General features: G+C 49.1%; 4 protein-coding genes across 4 annotated transcripts; 2 read left to right on the top strand and 2 right to left on the bottom strand.

Moving 5' to 3' along the window:
* Nucleotides 1-4770: 4770 nt before the first annotated feature.
* Nucleotides 4771-5834, bottom strand: MIND_00291200 (uncharacterized protein; the record flags this gene model as incomplete). The annotated part of the gene is made up of 3 exons (XM_037359774.1): nucleotides 4771-4850; nucleotides 4917-5665; nucleotides 5719-5834. The coding sequence occupies 3 exons, from the start codon at nucleotides 5832-5834 to the stop codon at nucleotides 4771-4773; spliced, it is 945 nt and encodes a 314-aa protein (XP_037224869.1).
* A 775-nt stretch (nucleotides 5835-6609) lies between these two features.
* On the top strand, nucleotides 6610-9106 carry MIND_00291100 (Alpha-galactosidase; the record flags this gene model as incomplete). Its single annotated transcript, XM_037359773.1, has 21 exons — nucleotides 6610-6808; nucleotides 6856-6870; nucleotides 6920-6936; nucleotides 6983-7175; nucleotides 7226-7286; nucleotides 7335-7347; nucleotides 7391-7452; nucleotides 7504-7548; nucleotides 7595-7611; nucleotides 7659-7697; nucleotides 7744-7922; nucleotides 7970-7985; nucleotides 8035-8071; nucleotides 8117-8171; nucleotides 8219-8305; nucleotides 8355-8363; nucleotides 8406-8519; nucleotides 8566-8643; nucleotides 8693-8779; nucleotides 8827-8974; nucleotides 9027-9106. 21 exons carry the CDS (start codon nucleotides 6610-6612, stop codon nucleotides 9104-9106), a joined length of 1551 nt encoding a protein of 516 aa, XP_037224868.1.
* Nucleotides 9107-9181: 75 nt separating this feature from the next.
* On the top strand, nucleotides 9182-10346 carry MIND_00291000 (Oligosaccharyl transferase subunit OST3/OST6 family; the record flags this gene model as incomplete). Its single annotated transcript, XM_037359772.1, has 5 exons — nucleotides 9182-9396; nucleotides 9446-9685; nucleotides 9734-10068; nucleotides 10114-10269; nucleotides 10321-10346. The coding sequence occupies 5 exons, from the start codon at nucleotides 9182-9184 to the stop codon at nucleotides 10344-10346; spliced, it is 972 nt and encodes a 323-aa protein (XP_037224867.1).
* A 2801-nt stretch (nucleotides 10347-13147) lies between these two features.
* MIND_00290900 (Kinase-like protein) lies at nucleotides 13148-17789 on the bottom strand (the record flags this gene model as incomplete). The annotated part of the gene is made up of 15 exons (XM_037359771.1): nucleotides 13148-13154; nucleotides 13202-13221; nucleotides 13703-13821; nucleotides 13871-14047; nucleotides 14094-14190; nucleotides 14242-14500; nucleotides 14553-14772; nucleotides 14829-14912; nucleotides 14970-15818; nucleotides 15870-16011; nucleotides 16058-16087; nucleotides 16132-16183; nucleotides 16234-16590; nucleotides 16636-16986; nucleotides 17476-17789. 15 exons carry the CDS (start codon nucleotides 17787-17789, stop codon nucleotides 13148-13150), a joined length of 3078 nt encoding a protein of 1025 aa, XP_037224866.1.
* Nucleotides 17790-18116: the final 327 nt, after the last annotated feature.

The following is an 18116-nucleotide window of genomic DNA, read 5'->3' as shown; positions in this document are numbered from 1 at the left end:
CCGCGTGGTCTATCTTGGGAGCGGCATATGTAGTTCAAGTTGATTACTCATCTTATTCTTCCCCGTTTTTATTTTTTCTCTCTCTCTCTCTCTCTCTCGTTACCTACTTGCTTCATTTTACGCTCACGGACTTTTTGAGATACATATGCTACTTGCTTTGTACCATATCCTGTTTGCGGCTAGACATCGACCCCTCCTTTCCCGCTTATGCACCTACGCCTCCGCTGGGGGCGATGGTATTGCACTCATTTTTCGATTTGAGCTGATCCAGGCTTCTGCGTAAGTGGGCTGCATCACGCATGTCCTGAGACGAAATCCCATTTGGCGTATTGGCGTCGATGATGAGCTGTGTGAGCTTCATTGCGGGAGCACCACTCCGAGCCGACAGTGCGTTCAAATTCCTGTCTGCGATCCCCTGGATAAACGGCTGAAGGGTGAGGAGGCCATCACTGTCCGAGTTGTACTTGTGGGTGGTCTGCAAGGTGACAAGCTCGAGGTTCGGAAGGGTGCCGAGGCGAGCGAGGGCCGCAACGCACATTAGGCACTGGCTGACATCAGCGGGGCGCAAAGGGAATAACGTGACCGTCAGGTGCTTGACGGAGTTGAACGCGGTTGACTCGGAGGACAATACGAGGTTCAAGTCACTGTAGGTGGCTGGTGCCTCTAAGAACAAAGCGGTGACCTTTGCTGAGGAGCGGAGAAGGCAGGGGATCAGATGTTCCATAATTTTTTTGTTGTACTGGGAGAGCCGAAGTTCCGTTAGGGAGGGGAAGTCGATATGTTGCAAGGCAAGGCATTCGCCAATATTGCCAAGAGACAATGTGGACAAGCGGCTCATTTGTAAGGGAAGGTCATCGTCGATGTCAAAGTAATCATAATCGAATGGCGAGGCAATTGAGAGCTCCTCTAGCCCCACAAGAGGACGCAGTGCTGAGATGAGATCCTCTTCCAAGATGGGTTGGAGAATCGTCAATTTCCGTAGCGCGTGTCGAGGGAAAGAGAGGCGGTTGAGCACCGAGTCGGTCGGAACGCTGATAGACAGCTCACGAAGATGAGGAATATTCATTACGACGTCGTCTTGGCCCACAGGGTTGTAAGGATCCCCCATTTCGAGAGACAGTCTTGTCAGTAGAGGCAAGTCGATTGTGGCTTTCAACCCGTGGCTGGTATCAGGATCAGGCCCCCAGTGGCAAGGCCAATCCTCGCTTGATAGAGACGCTTCTACCCATTGACCAGCGGAGTCGAAAATGAAGCGAGGCAGACTATCCTCCATGTCGTCTTTGAATGTGAGCAAGAAGTCTATCGGCAGTCCTCGTGCACGCTCTATGAAGCATTCGGATAATGGGTTGCGCTCAGGCTTGTCGGTGATTATGGAATAGCATGCACGCGTCCACAGCCGTGGGTCCGCCAGAGCAATACTGCGCCAATACTGACAAACGCCAGTGATTTGCAGGAGGGCACGATTGATGTCGAGACGAGGCGAGGATGTGATGACTGCTGCAAAGATGCGGCAGAGAATCTCGGCAGGCAGAGTGTTGACGGGATAAACAAGGCTCGGAAGGTCGCGCTGGACGACTTGTAGACGGTCTTCGAGGATGTCTAGCTGCCGCTTGAGCTCGTCGATTGTTTTTTTAAGCTGCTCTGCTTCTCTCCTTCGTTCAGGAATGCTTGGGCTCTCCAGCGGGCGCGCAGTGCGGCGCGCACCACGGAGGAACCAGAGAGCTTCAACAGCGTTGTTGTAGGTGTCGTCGCTCATCATGATCATCGGTTTGTGGTGAGAAAATTTTGCTGTCACACGTCACCACGTCACTACTCTTACCTCACGACATTACACCGACCTGCGTCTCCAGAAGCAAACGAAAGTTCGCGGAAGACATAGAGCAAGGGCGAGAACCGGGAGGATGAAGGCTTATAAGCGGGGCGGGTGACAAGGTGTGTGCTTTCGACTTGTTTCCCCAATGCCTCTTCTTACTAGCATCTCAGAGCCCGATACTAACCACAATGGCTCTCGCTGCTCGGTCAGCACTCCCCACACTTCCCAACACTCGGCCATCTTTGTGAAACGGCTGGCCTTCAAGTTGTCGATGAGCAACAAACACCACAGATGGGCCAGCGTCGGCAGGTGCTTCGGAAACCTGCGAGACTAGTTGCTGTGGATCGATGGCGGAACTCTTTCAGGGAGAAGGAATGGGTACTGAGGGATGCTGTAGAGGGTTCTAGATGTGTGTTGGAAGGTTTAGTTGATGTGAAGTGAAGCAGACGAGCTTCAAATGGTGCGTTACTTCTGCATTGTCGTCTCTAGCGACTTGAAAACTGTATCAGGCTGTCCCTCATGTCCATTCAAGACCATAAACTAGCACAATACGACCCTTCCCACATCTTGCAAGCTACCATTCAGCATTTCGCCAGTCCATTCTCATATTCCGACCTCTGCACAATCCTCATTGGCAAATCTGATATAACGAGATTTCCTCTTGCATATCCACGCTCGCAAATAGCCACATCGCGAACCCTCACCACCCATCTCCCATCGCCTTTTTCGTGGGTGTCACGTGACACGCGCGCACACACCCCGGCGCCAATTTTCCATATCCGTCTACGCTCCGTCTGGTGCTCTAAGAAGTGTACCTCCCGACGAAGTATGATACCCTCGTCGCTCTCAATTTTTTCCTCGGCATATATCCATCGTTTAGACGCTCGTCGAGCCCGTTCTCCTCCATCCACACCATCGCAGCACAATCGACTCTAACTCGGCAACGTGCGTTAACGTGGCTCGGTAGTGTATATACCACTCCAGAGGGTGGCTCCGCTGCGACGAATAGTCCATCCCCTCGGTCGTCTTGAAGGTGGAAGGGGCTTGTTTGTTGGCTTTTCTCGCGGGTGGATGGGTGGCGACTGTGATTACTGTTTGGTGAGCCCCTTCTGTTGTCCACACATGTGCTGTCTAACGACTCCACCGCAGCGCCTGCTAGTGTGCCTACCGTGAAATACAACGATGTCGGGAAGCATTTGAAGGCGCCGCAGCCGATAGATACTCAAATCTTCCGGGTCGACTCCGCTTACATCGACTGTCTTTCACTATTTGTCGGGAAAACATGCCCGCCCACCAGCTGCTTTCGACAAATGCATCTCCGAAATTGAAGTCACCGAGTTCGACTGCGACCTTCCTCGCAGCACTTACTTGTCACCTTGTTTCGTACCGGATCGTGCATACTTTCCTGTTTTACTCCTCATGACACCATGCCTACCTCCTCCTCCACCTCCAATACGCTCAACTTTCTATCCAATCTACCTATCCTCTACGCACAAAATGGACTTGCTGGCGAGCTTTCTTTTCTCGACTTGGTTTGCAATTGGTATACCATACTTACTTATATCGGGAAGCTTGCGTTCGACACTGTTCTTTCGTTTCACCTTAACTACGATACATATATTCATTTCCACCCCCTTGATAATAGCCATTAACGCGTCAAGTGCTCTCCTGGCAAGAAAGACTCAATGACCTAGAATCTATCGTGGGCGTTCTTGCGCGAACCCACTTCAACTTGAAGCGGCAAATGTCTTGTCTTTGCTCTGTTATCAATTCAGCAAATACGCCATAGGATTTCGTTATCATCAACTATTACAACTAGAACTACTGACTTCAATATTGAAGACACTGCGAACTCGGAGCAAGATCAGGGAATGCATACTAGTATATGGTACAAGGACGGTCAAATCATCACGTCGACTCTGCGCACTGCCTACTGTGGATTGGCATTACGCTGACTGCGACGATTCCCGCGGTAGCTTGGGATCTGGATCACGTGCGGTGGGTAGCTTGGGGCACTACTTGGACCAGCGCTACTCGGCCCCGCCACAGGCCACTGGCTCACGGTAGGAGCCTGGGCCTGGCTCCAGTACTGCGGCTGGCTGCCAGCGATTGCTGCTGGGTTCACATTGCCAGACTGCGGATAATTGGCGGACGTGTGTTGGTCCACGGCATACTGTATGTCCGCGTGTGTGAGGGGGCCAGAATAGCGCGCTGTGCCCAGTATCATTTCCTGTGCCTCGTGAAACGCCCACTCGTGGACAGCGCCGCGGCCAGGCCCCCCGATGCGCCCGCGACTGCCTCTGTCCCGACTTGTTGGCGCCAACCAGCTGCTGTTGGCACTGGTAGAGCCTCCATTCCACGTGTTGCTGTGACCGTGCTGAGCTGGCGCTGGTGCTTGGCCAATCGACGAATTCGCAGTCCCATGGCCTGTGCTGATGCGCCCGAAGGAACAAGTGTAGTTGTCCTTTCGAATGCATGCTGCACAGCGATAGCCGAGTTCTCCGACCGTAAGGTTGGATTTCGACGATGGTTTGCACTGTCAAAGGATGTGAGGCAGAGTCAGGAGCAAGGAGCACGCCGCCACTCACAGTGCGCTTGTGTGCCCTGCAGTAGGTACACTTGAGCTCATCAGCCTGAGAAGGTGGAGATGCCTGCATGACTGGGGAAATTGACGCGAAAGGAACGTCAACTTAGAGTAGAGGTCCAGAGACTCGGAGAGCTGCAGTTAGCTTGCACTGGCACTCGCAGCAGTTAAACCTTTATACGGTTCCACAAAAACGAGTCATTCAAGATCTAGATTCAAGCTGGGTTTGCTGTGGGGAGGACTCGATTTTTCGTATTAATGGCCCAGAAATGTAATTGTATTGAAGCTCACTGGCCTTGCGCTAGGAATGGAAGTCCCAACGTTAATCAGCTGAACCAAATTTAGACTCTCCCATTATCCATTCATAGCCCATTCAAAAGAGTGCTCTAATCTGCTTGGCCACGGCATCCTGAGTGTCCTTGTTATAGATATCACCCGTTGAAGCATGATTACCTAGAAATAATGCCAATTCCGAGTCAACTTCAAGTTCCTGCTTCACACAAATAGAGTTGCACTCACGATCGACGAGACCATTTCTCTTCTGGTCAACAAGAATGTCGATAGCTCTCCAAAATGAAAACTGTGTCGTGGAAAAAACCTCCGTCCAGCTCTTGTATGTCGTCCCGAAAATCCGCGGGTCGCCGGATGACTCTGCAATACGTTGGACACCGTCCATGAATGTCGAGAGCTCGTAATCAAGCGCTGGAATAAGAAATGCCAGTATTTGGAGCCGGGAGCAGCCGTCCAAAATCCGTTTGACCACGGGGAGGTCCAAAAGGATGTTAACGGCCAGGTGTGTCAAGTTGGGAAGTGCCGCCAAAAAGGGAATGATACGGGAGAGGTCGCGAGAGTGAATGTTCTGTTCTTCGTTGTCGTACACATCAAGATGTGTGAGAGCGGAGAATGCTGTCGCATGACCTTCCATGGGGATTGGGTGGGGCATTAGATCTTCGAAGAACACACCGAGGCGACGCAGGGGCATAGCGGAAAGCAGGGGCAATAATGTCGGCCCAATTTTCATCTCCTCTGAACCATTGACGGCGACTTCCTGCACACCCGTGCATAAGAGGAGGGCGGGATAGACGCGGTCGAGGAGATCTTGAGTAGCAACTGTCGTCCCATCATGAAACTCGAGAGTCATCACGCGCACGCTTTTGGCCAGAAAAGACGGCGGCCTTGTGGTAGCTATGCGGAAGAACGCGTCCTGAGCCCTTTTCCACCTGCAATTCATGCTGATATGAACTTGTCGGTAGAGAAGCGGTTCCAGCCTAGCCCGATATAATGGTCAGTGCTATTCATCAGAATGGAAACACTGAAATACCAGACATGTGCTCGGTGAGCGACGAGCAGGAGAGTGGGAATAAAATTCGAGTCAGAGTCGGCAGCAGCTTCGAGGATAGCTCGCTCCAGCTCTCGAGGGAAGCGGGCCAAATCCATAGTGTAGACTCCGTGGTGGGAGAAGATGGCAAGCGGCGGATGACCGTCACAAAGCACAGCCAAACGAGCTTAAAATGGTTGTGCCGATACGGCAAACCAGCACATGATAGTTTTGTGGGTCCATGGCGCGATAATTCAAGCATTTGCCTGAGAGCCGCAAATACTGGGCTCCATTCTTATCAGCTCCAAGGGAATCGAAATCCAAAAATTCGTTCTGCAATTGTATGGGATACAAAGCCGTCTTAAGCACACACACTCACCGGGCTTGGAGGAGCAGACAAATAGCTTCACAGAGCGGACATAATTAGGAAGTCATGAGGAGTGTTTCCGTAGTAGTAAGAGTTACCACCAATCTATGGCGAGGAAAACTAGATGAACGAGAAGCGGTTAGCGAGCGAATGTAAACGGAGAAAAGCCCACCGAACACAGCTGACCTTCTCTTGAACTTCTAGTCAAAGCGAAAGGAAACTGCTCAGGCGCAGAACACCAAGAGCCAAAGTGTTCTCGCCTTCGGGCCGGGGCCGATAGAGCGGAATATTGGCGGAATACCTAGAGCGGGGCTTGGTTCGTAGTGGGTAGAGTAGAGAACAGGCTGCGCGATGGAGCTGAACGCGAGGATGGTTTTCTGGAGCTGTCGTGGTCCGTTTTCCCGCAGCTAATGAGAGCTTGAGACCAACTTCAGAGCTTGAAGAGTGGCGGCACAAACTTGAAGTCATTTGTCACGAGTAACGCGCTGACATCATCCTCAGTCATCCTCTCCTCCTCTCTTCTCGTTATGGAGAAGGGACTCGCCACACCCGTGCACAGCGCACCAGCCAAACCCGCGCGCATGTTGTCTCCCTTGACCACGTGCTTAACCTACGCGGCCAGCGTCTGTGTGGGAATCGCGCTGAGCACCATGTCGACCCACTACGGGCTTTTGGGAGGGAAGATTCTGCCGAAGAGGGTCCATGATCGTGTGGGGAGGCTGCCTGGTATGTCCTCACTCTTTTCGGGGTCTAGCCAATCTTATTGTTTCCAGTTATGGGCTACAACAGTAGGTCCTTGACCAGCTTCCCGAGAGACATGCTTAACGCGCTTTGTAGCTTGGAATGCATACCATGTACGTCGCTGTCGCAAAAGAGAGACCACCTTTAACAGCTTTTCAGTGCAATATCAACGAAACCGTGCTCTTGCAGACCGCCGACTTAATGACATCTCTTGGATTGGCTGTATGGCCTTTGCTCGCCCAGCAACACTTCCTTTCGCTCACCACTGTGCAGGACTCCGGGTACAAGTACATCAACATCGACGACTGCTACTCGGAGAAGAAGAGAAATGAAGCGGGAGACATCGTCGCTGGTGCGTGTTCGTGTTTTCTTGATCAAAAAGACCCTGCTCAATTGTCGTAGATCCGAAACGCTTTCCCAGTGGTTTGCGGGCCTTCACAGACCATGTCCACTCTCTCGGATTGTAGCTTTTGGCCATATCCCAATCCCCTGCCATCTGAAGTCGACCTAGGAAAGCCGGAATTGTATGCTCCTCGTCCCTTGCCGGCCGCTTCTCAAGATGTTCAGTATAGCGATGCTGGATGGTTCACATGCGCTCTCTACCCGGGCTCGTTCCAAAACGAAGAGCGGTATGAAAGTAGCATTTTCTGCTGCATCAATACTGACCAGCATTCTTGCAGGGACGTCAAGCGTTTCGGGGAGGAATGGGGATTCGACCTGCTCAAGTGCGTCATATACTTCTTTGTCAACACCAGCTCACATATTGATCAGATACGATAACTGCGCTGGTGGGCGCCAGCTTTGTCGTATTGACACAATGAATCAATGACAACAGTACCTTTCGACGAGATTACACGCGAGAACATCTACGGGCGTACGTGTACCAATCGTCCCATCAGCACTGACTCAATCGAATCCAGGTTACAAACGCATGTCCGACGCTATCGCAGCGCAATCTGAGGCAAGCGGCAAACTGCCCTTGGAGCTAGCGTTATGCGAATGGGGCAGGGTCAGCGCCACCTTCTCTCGTTCTTCAAAACTGACTGCCGACAAGGAGCAGCCCTGGCTTTGGGCAAGGACGCTTGGCTCCAGCTGGCGCGTAAGTGGATTACGACCAAATGAAATGAAGCTGATTCTATTCCTAAGACTACAACGGATATCAGTAGCTCCTTTCTTGAGATTTCCGCGGACGGTACCTGACGCAGACGCAGCTCCGAACTGGAAGTCGGTCGCGAATATTATCAACCAGTGAGATTCCGCGTGCTTTCTAAACACGCCGCTCACGAGAAGCAGAAACTCTTTTATCTCATGGGCGAGTGACTTTTACGGGCACGGGGATATGGATATGGTGCTGTCCTCTCGCCTCCTTCAAATACTTTGCTGATGTTATGTCAGCTTGAAGTCGGGAACGGCGATCTCACTTATGAAGAGGCCAAGACGCATTTCACGGTTTGGGCCTTGCTCAAATCACCCTTACTTATTGTCCGTCTGTCTTCCTCCCATTATTCAACTCCGCTTCATGTTCTTCCAGGGAACCCATGTATGCCGCTTCAAAGAGAGGAGCAACGACTAATGTGATAAGCTTGCCGACATCTCCGACGAGACACTGTCTATTCTCAAGAACGAGGAAATCATAGCAATCAACCAAGACCCAGTTGTGGGGACTGCTTTGGTTCCATTCCGCTGGGGACTCAACGTATGCCGACGAAATCATTGAAACGGAAGCGCTTATTTGCGTCTAGCCTAATTGGACTCCGAATGCGACTCATCCAGCACAATATTGGAGCGGGCAGAGCGAGAATGGGACAGTTTTCATGCTGGTAAATGTCTTGCTCATCGCATTTGTGCCGCTCAAAGGTAACAACGCAGATTAATACGCTCAATGAAGAGGCGGATATGTTCTTCAATCTTACGGAGTCGCCATGGATTAGGGCGGGGAGACAGTACTCGGTTCGCGTGAGTTTTGGCTAGCTTCCGCGGGCGAGGTTATTAAGCTGCTGCAGGACTTATGGTCGCATACCTTGAATGGGACTGCGATTAGAAATATCACAGCCTCTCGTGTTCCCGCCCACGGAGTGGTCGCCCTGTTACTGCAGGATGCAGGGGATGAGCCTGAGGGAATGTTTCCCAAGTGTGCTGTCGGGGAATGGTGTATGGACCGTAACGGTACTTTTGTTTGAATGGTTAACTTCTTCCTTACCAGCCGATTTCTTCGACGGACTATTTTCGGGCAAGTCGCGGATCCTGACGCGTCAGGCGGCCTCACGTGAGCGTGTCGTGTGATATTTCTGTCTGTGGCTTCCATGGCCACGTCAACGACAACGACTGAATGTGGCTGGTGCCTTGCTCGCTGCCGCCATGCTACTCTCTCGAGCTGGGTGGCTGCTATTGGCGATGCTTCCTGCGGTCGCTCGGAGTGTGCATAAAGAGCTTGTCTCGCTCGTCGATAGCGACAGTGGGCAAATTAGCTTGGATGCGAAGACATTTGAGCTCTTAACATCGGACGAGCGGGACTGGTCGGCGGTCGTCCAGTTTACCGCGTCGGGCGAGGAGTGGAACTGCGCGGCATGCTTGTGAGTGTCATTTCTGCCATCCTGCCTCTCCCCTCAAGTTGTTGGGCAGCGCGTTCGATCCTGTGTGGAAGACTGTTTCTCGGGCGTGGTGGGAGAAAGGGCTGAAAGCAGTCCGCGACAAGCATTTCTTCGCGACGCTTGATTTCGATGGTCATGATGGAGACGAGCGGCAGGCGATCTTCCAACGCCTGGGCCTGAATACCGCGCCAGTTGTCCTGGTATATCCCGCAGTCAAAGGGCCGCGCGCGGCAAGAAGTGGGAAGCCGCTTACATTTGACTTGTCCTCCGCGTAAGCAAGCCAAGTTGTCTATTCGCTGCTCATACTTGACTGCTTCAGGAAAACCTTCGACGCCGTTGCCCTCGCTGCCCATCTCTCGGAATTCACCCCCGCGCCCATCCCGCTCTATGCCCCAATTGACTTTCGGCTGTACATCGGGCGCGGCCTATTATTCTCCGTCGGAGCTTTCGGGCTCTATGTCGCGGCTCGGCTGGCAATCTTCCGCCTGCGCTGGATATGGGCCGCGGGCTCAGTCGTCTTCAGCCTGGTCATGACGAGCGGGTTCATGTTCATCCGCATTCGCGAGGTGCCACTAACCGGGCGGTCCGGCTCGTGGGTGGCGAAAGGCATGCAGCAGATGTACGGCATGGAGATGAGGATGGTTGCGCCGATGTGTAGGTTCGAGACAGTCAACTTAAAGTGGTATTAAACACCTGCAGATGCGCTTCTCGGCCTCGCTTTCTACATGCTCACTGCCATGGTCCCAAAACACACCTCGTCTCGAACGAGACAGCGGATTTTCGTGTACCTATGGAGCGTTGTTATTGTTGTGTTCTATTCGGTCTTGGTTGTCTTCATCAAAGTCAAGAATCCGCGTATGTGGACCAGTTTTTCCGCCGCTAAACAGCCTTCTTACAGGACCGCAGACTATCCATTTCGGTTAATATTGTAATATATTCAATCTCAAATCTCAAACTCCATGTACTACTATATAGTGCTGAAAGCAATCACATTCAGTATCCAGAGTCAAGCCTTGTCAAAGGGTGAAAACTTTTCCCCTAGTTGTTGATAGATAGGACCAATATTTGGTCGAGAATTTGGCTCCAAAGACCAGCATGAATCAAGAATATTCCAAATGGGTTCAGGAACCCATTTCTCATCATAATCCTCCTGCCTTGGTCTCAATCCTGCCAGGGCCTTGGATGACAATATTGGTTTTGTTGGTCGTCTCTTTGGTGGTTCTGCTGTTAGAATCTATTTTCATATAGAATTAGTATAGAAATTATAACAGCACTTGCTCTTAGACTGACCTCCAAAGCCAAGAGACCAAATGAATAAATATCAGAACTCTTTGTTATATTTGGGGCTGGTGAGTCAAGCGGTCCATCTATGAGAAAGAATAGTTCTGGGGCCATGTATGGTGCAGTCCCCACATTTGAAGTAGTAAAGCCTCGTCGGCTGACTATCCTGGAGATTCCAAAGTCACAAATACAAGCAACTCCTCGTTTGTCAACAAGAACATTTTGCTATGCATATCCATTAGTAATTTTATATAATGAACTTCTTGTGAATTTCCACTTACAACTTTGAGGTCTCCATGGATAACATCCTTGTCATGCAGAAATTGCAATCCAGATGCAACACCTAGGACCAGCTCCGGGCGCATTAATGTTACCCACGGATGGTTCTTGAGATATTTGGAAACATTTCCAAATTTGTAATAAGGTGATATAAGCACAGGACATGGTGACCCAGCAAGATCATTGCAGATTCCAATAAAGGGCAAAATATTTTTATGTCGAAGTCTTGACCAAACCTCAGCTTCACGTTTCATTCTCTGGGTAACAAATTAGCAATCTGGAATTCAGTACATGAAGGCATTTGTTACACGTAGAATTTCTTCTTGTTGACCAGATCCATCATCTGCCATCCGGATCATTTTAATTGCAACCTACAGGATATTATTTCTAATTCCACATTCAGAAGCATGATCAAATACCCGGATTTTATTTCCATTAGATCGAGCTAATTTGCCTTTATAGATATTTGCATTTCCTCCACCAGCAAAAGGATACTGATGATCTTGAGTTATACGGCCAGCAAGATCTGGTATATGGAATTCTGGATGAGATAGTTGCTTTTATTGATTCATAAGATGGTGACCAATAATTTAGGTTGACCTACCCAGAATGTGGCTTCCTCCCCACTTGAACTCTCCGTGAGCTGCAAAATATAAGATCTGTCTTCTTAATTGATTGATTATGTACCTCATTATTTAGTTTTCCAATAGTATCCTGGGCTTTTGCATTTGCTGCTTCTTGAGGTTGTGTTACTATCACATTTGATGAAGATCTATCCAGATAATCATTTTCATAAGAAGCACTATTATTTGACTTAGTGTCAATAGGAAACTTGAGATAGATGAAACTTACACTATAGATGTGATAAATGTCTGCATTATTCTACGCATGGATGGCCGTTTCAATGGCTGTTCGGCCCACATAAGAGCAAGTAAATTCCATAGTGGCTGAGTTATAATGCCATTAAATTCTGTCTGTAAGGGTTTCCCTCCACCAATGATATATCGGAAAACGGCATGTTCTGCAACTAAATGATGAAATGGTGGTAGTTCAGAAAGAACCTGAGTGAAATTAGATCCTTTATGAATTATTATCAAGTCAGATCTCATACCTCTAGGATTATCATGCCTAGAGCATAAACATCAGCTGTTGTACTTCGTATTGGGGCTCCCCCAACATCTACTGAGAATTGTTCAGGGGCAGAAAACCTGATAGGAGTTGCTATTAAAGATATAGTTCCTGAAAGTTGAGACCCTAAAGCCTGAGTTGTAAAGTGCATATAATGTCCTGATACAACAGGTTGCAGAGATTCATTGATAAGAATCTTTTTCTGGAAAATATTAGTTGGCTAGAGAAATTGTTTGAGATTATTACTCACAGTACTGAGGTTCCCATGAACTACTCCCTGTTTGTGTAAATATAACAAGCCCTTGATGATCCCTGTAATCTGTTTCAAAACTATAATCAGATCAAGTGTTTGACACTGTAAGTGCTACTATACCATATGGATCTTGGATCTTGGTTCACGTGAAGACACAGAAAGGTATTTCATGATGGTTCCATGAGTGTAAAAAGGTGTTATCAATGATGGCAAAGGCCCAAATTTAGTTGAAATGCCATAACACTGTAGAACATTTGGGTGCTCCAATTTTTTGAGTTCTTGAACAGAATCAAAAAGAAGCTAATTAAATTGAGTATCAAGTCTGGATAGGTAATGTCAATCTTACATCAGAATTGTTATTGCCTGCTGTAGAGGAGCTGCCTGAAGGGCGACGGAAAACACGGATTGCAACCTTGATGCAATTGATTAAATATAACTCCCTCAGACATTTAAAAAGAATCACATACTAAAACACCAAAGGAGGTTCTTCCTTGATAAATATCTGTTGTTCCTCCTGTATCAGATGGATATTGATCCAATTGTGTGACTTTGATATCTAAAGTCTGGGAAATATGACTGTGGTAGACTGACAAGCTTAAAGAAGCATCTGAATCTGCACTTTCTCCTGCTGAACTAAGACCATCAAAGGACATCTTTGAATCAGACCCAGGATCAGACACTATATACTAGGAATCAGTAATAGTTGATAAATTATTAGCCAACTTACATGCATGCTCAATATTTGAAGAGCCATGACTTTGACTGCTTGCACTTGAGGAGCTCCTTAGGCCTCTACTTGCTATGAATATATATTAGCAAGAAGAAAATAATTGTAAAATAATATACCAATAAAAGATGAGAAGTTTCTATTTGGACTAAGTGAAGTTGGACTTAAAGGTGAGGATAGTTGTCTGCTTCTTCTGGAATATGTATTCCTTTGAATAGTGTTCTGTAACCATTCATGAGTTGTAAGTCTTTGCTCTTTAGCACGTTTGCTGGGGTCTATTTGCAGCATAGGTAATAGAAATGCTGTAATTTTCTCAGCATCCTTCTGAGAAATATGGTATTTCTGATGCAAAACTGCATCTAGTGGCCAAAATTTAAGCTTTGAGATATTCCGAAGCTTGCCATCTTCATTAAAAAACTTGGAACTTAGTGGACTGTTGAGAGAGATCAAATCAGGGACCTCTCCAAGGAGTTCTATGATCTGTGCTAAATGATCCTCATCCCTGGTATATCCTGGGCCACTAGCAGCCTCAAAGAGATATTCACCACCTGTAAGCAGTTCAAAGATCTACAAAAAGATTATCTGAGGAAAACCACTGAGAAGCAGTAAACCAAACATACTATACATGCTAAACTCCAGGTATCCACATTCTCATCCCATTTTCCTTTGACAATCACCTCCGGTGCACGATATGGTCTTGTTTGGATGTTATTGATCATATCATGTTCCTGAAAGACGGCTTATATACAGTCAGCATGAGTTTGAGATATATTATTATTGTAACAAACCAGTTCCAAAGCCAACAATCTTCACATTTATATTTTCTGGGACTATCTGTTCAAATAGAATTGGCTGAGATTGAATAATGACAGCTGGTTGTGGAGTAGCAGTTGATGATGATTTAGCCTGAGAATGAAGAACTGTTTCTATGTCCAGAGATACCAGAATATTTTCTGGTTTTAAGTCTGGTTTAAAGCTAAATGTCTGCAGATAAGTTATAATGGGATATACCTGTGTGTATCACTTTGCAGTTCAAGTGCATGTAATGCAGACCTTGTAACAGCTGTTTAGCAATTTGCTTGACCAGAAAGGTAGGAACACCATTGCTCTAGAGAGATTTCAGTCACATGTTAACATATAGGACATAGCTGCAGCTTACCGGGTGTTTCTGGATAAAGCCAAGAAGGTTTTCTCCTAGAGCTTCAAGCACAAGACAGACATGAGTTCCGTTGGGCCCAGTATGCATAAAATGGTTGAGCAAGGAGACAACATGGGCACGGCCAGGATGCAATGTATCAGTCTCAGCGGCCTTGCCACTGGCAGCAGTCATTGAAAGGTGTCGAAGAATGCGCAGCTCTATCTTTGCATCAGCTGTATACTCGGCACGAACGATCTTGAGGGCAACATGGTGCATCAAACTTTGAATCGGAGGTTAATACTTGCGAGAAAGGCTGCAGAAAAGAGCCGTACTCGGAGTCCCATGCAAGCCAAACCGTCGAGGACCGCCCCCACCCTAATTCAGTGCGCACAATCACATATCGTCCATCCAGAAACAGGTCCCCAATTTTGACCGGATGATATCCTCCCGGCTTGTAGTCCTTCAAGTCTTCCTCCCCTTCAAGTTGGTCCGCCTTTTCTCCTGCGGAGTTTCCTTCAGAAGGAACACGAGGCTTTGATTCTGGCTCAGACACTTGAAGTCGTAGCCAGATGAGCGTGGATAACATCAAGCAAAGCAATGGGGCTTACTTCTTGCAGCGTGGAAGCAGGTGTGGTGTATCCAATGGTTGGCTGGTGGTGGTGAAAGAACAGAGACAAGCACGTTTGGAATAGCTATGACATGCACAGCCTCAAAGCCATCATTCCTTCCGACTCAACTTTACTACATACGACCTGCCCATAAGTTAGTTCGCCTCTGCCCATTTGCAATCCGGTCCATCTTTCGCTGCCACAACAACCCCTCCCGCAAACTTTCTGACACCTCATCAACAACCATGCGCCGGCGTATTGCCCTGGGCGACAAAGGCGAAGCAGGCTCCAAGCCCATAGGCGGCCCGGGGAGTCCATAAAACGGGGGATAGACATTGCGCTCCGTTTCCCAAGAGGATGAGGACGCGTCGTCTTCGGCTTGGTAGTGAATCTCGAACTGCAATTCAAGCCTGCCGGTTAATGTTGATGCTGGTAAGGTATTCTGACGAAGAAGTTGGCTGAGACCGCTTGGGCGAGCCGCGGCCTTGTTTGTAGCATCTTTGTAAGCGCTGCTAGGCAGCTTGACAATCAGACTCCGATTCGTCGTCGGTTCCTGGATAACCGGAGAGTCATTGGAGATAGAAACAGGCTCCGTCGGTTCGGGGAAAATGGACGTGGTCGTGGGCCCAAGAGGTCGGGAAATCAATGCATCGCGAGTGAAGATATTCTCTTGACCCGTAATGCCAGCTCTAAAGTTTCGCCTGCTTGTCACCAAATGAATTTCGGGGGCCAGATAGGCTTCGGGTGAGCCAATAACCATATCAAAGTCGCCTTCGCTCGACAAATCATCGTCTTCAGAAAGATTTGAAAGACTCCAATGCATCTGCGCCTCCTCCTCTATGTCGTCATCTTCCACCACCGCTTCCCCATTTACGTCGTCATCAGAAAACGCCAGCGTTGGCGGTGAAACGCCTTCGGTTTCCATATGGGACCGAGAGATCGTCGAATGTGGGGAGTGTGTTTCGACAGAAGCAGCAACAGGCCCAATTACTTCCGAAGATGTTTCAGAAGACCGATTCGTTTCCGCCAGCGACAACAAACTAGGCGTGTCTAATCCTGGAATCGGCAAAGGCGGGACTTGAGTAGGGCGCTGGACTTGGTGTGGTTGGCGTAATCGTGAAACAATGGCACGAAAACGGGAGACAAGAGGAATGCGAGATGCATGGTCGTCCAATCCAAGACACTAATCCGCTGCGTTAGAGTGGTACAGAACTCGGAGAATAACCCACGGAAGTACAAGGGTGTTGACGCTCTCGAGTCTGTATGTGACAACTTGATGTTCCCGTTGTGCGCGACCAAGCACAATCTTGTGACAGAGGGGCCAAGAAAGCGGCAGCTTGCGTTTGGCGCAGGGACTGGGAAATGATGAGATGTGTCCCTGCATGGTGTAGAGAGTGAAACATACTGATGCAGGATGCCAAGCAGTCGAACGAATGCTTGAGGCGTTGCAGAGTCAGATATGTCCTGTAGCCCATCGAGGATAGCGTAACAAAACGCGTCGACACCTTCGACGTCAGACGTTGTCCAGTCTGGGCCATCCTCACTAAGGAGAGAGTGCGCTTCAGTCTCGTTGTCATCTCCTCTTGCGGTAGCGACGCCCAGTCCAATGTCCTGCAGAGCTCCCAGGGCCCGGGAGCATATCTTGACAACGAGGGTATCGAACAGCATATTGTCTGCCTGTGACCGAAGCGGAGCCCAAAAAGCAGGGCATTCAATGATGCCGGTAAGGTAGCGCAGCGCAATGAATGCACCAAAGGAGTTTCTATAGCTGATGAGGCGGCAGAAACGTCATAATAAAAGAACGCACCCATCGTCTGAAGCAACCAGCAGTTGCTCAATAACACTGAGTCCACTCATTCCCCCATCTCGATCCCGCGATTCGACAGTCCAAAGCTCGTTAGCCGGCGCCCTTTCGATAATGTTTGAGATGTCGGGCTCGGTCAGACAAGAGGTGGTGAATTGGAGGTAAAAGACAAAGTCTTGCGCTTGGCCAAAAACGTCGTCACGCTTCCAGAGCTTGCGTATAAAGTCCTCAGAGATCTTGTTTTGTGTCTCTGGAGAAAGGATGGAGACGAAACTGAGACGGAGACCGGGGTATAAGGTCGATAAAGTGATTATGGCTTGGAACGCGTGGATTTGCGTTTGTGAGGACTCCGAGCTGGTTTCGTGTCAAGCACACATATATACAGGACCCCCGAAAATACGGTGTTAACTTGGGTACAGATTCGGACACTATTGGGTCCAAAAGTGCCTATCACTTTGGCACCTCATGCGGACAAATTTGGTCAAGAGTCCGTCCCAGTTTGTGACCAAGTCCGGACAAATTTGCCGGCCCCCAGAGCGGCCAACCGGTGACCGACACCCGAACATAGTCCCTAGTGGTCCCCTAGCCGAGTGGTTTTCGCGCTCGCTGCATCCTGCGACGATCTCCTGATCGATTTTCGCTGTTTCATGCGTTTCCGCCTGAATTCACGCGCCGTTGATCCCATCAGCGATTTTGATGCCGCCAAGAACTTTCATACATGTTCGGACAAATTTTGCCCAAATTTGGCCTCTTGTTCGGACAAAATTGGCCTTCGGAGGTATCAAAGTCCCAACCGTATTTTCGGGGGTCCTATATATACTGATACGAAAGCAAAGAACGCACGGTAAGGCATATCGTAAGAGCTTCAAACAGTCTTTCTCCACTTGGCGCGGAATACTTGTCCGCAATTGCTCGAGTTTCGCCTCGCGTCCGTCGCTGAAAAAGTCTTTGACCCGTTGCAGTGCAGCGAGTGGCCCCAAACCGAGGCGGTGGTCCGCTCTGTTGGCGTGTCGGGCGGCAAACCGGCCAAACGTGTCGTAGGCTTCATGTAATACACGTCCAGGTGCAGGTATACCGAGGGGCGTTTGTAATGCAAGCTGGATTTCAGCTGTAGTGAGTGGCCGGAGCGCGAGGGAGCTTCGTCGCGTAAGTTCCATGGCTATGGGAAGGGAAGGACACAAACTGGGTTGGCGACCGCTAAAGTCTTAGGCAACCAGCACAGCACGCGCAAAGCCCGGTCCGCGTTGATATGGGGGCTGTGAACAGCATGACAACGTCGAGGTCATGCGAGAGATTGCAAGGCGATAGGGTGGACGATGACAGACAACGGCGAAAGTGGTTGAGCTGTAGTAAATTGGCGGGTCACAAATTTGGTCACATTCAAGTGCGTAAACTTTCTTTTCGAAAGTAGAAACTTGTTTTCTTGGACGGGGATGACTATAATAGTAGCGTAGATGTGGTTACTAGTAGTAAATAAGTACTCA

The sequence above is a fragment of the Mycena indigotica genome (genome assembly GCF_014461135.1).
Source record: "Mycena indigotica strain 171206Taipei chromosome Unknown Mind.scaff0002, whole genome shotgun sequence".
Classification (NCBI taxonomy): Eukaryota; Fungi; Basidiomycota; class Agaricomycetes; order Agaricales; family Mycenaceae; genus Mycena; species Mycena indigotica.
Note: the sequence above shows the minus strand (reverse complement) of the source record. Positions and strands in the feature narration are given on the sequence as shown.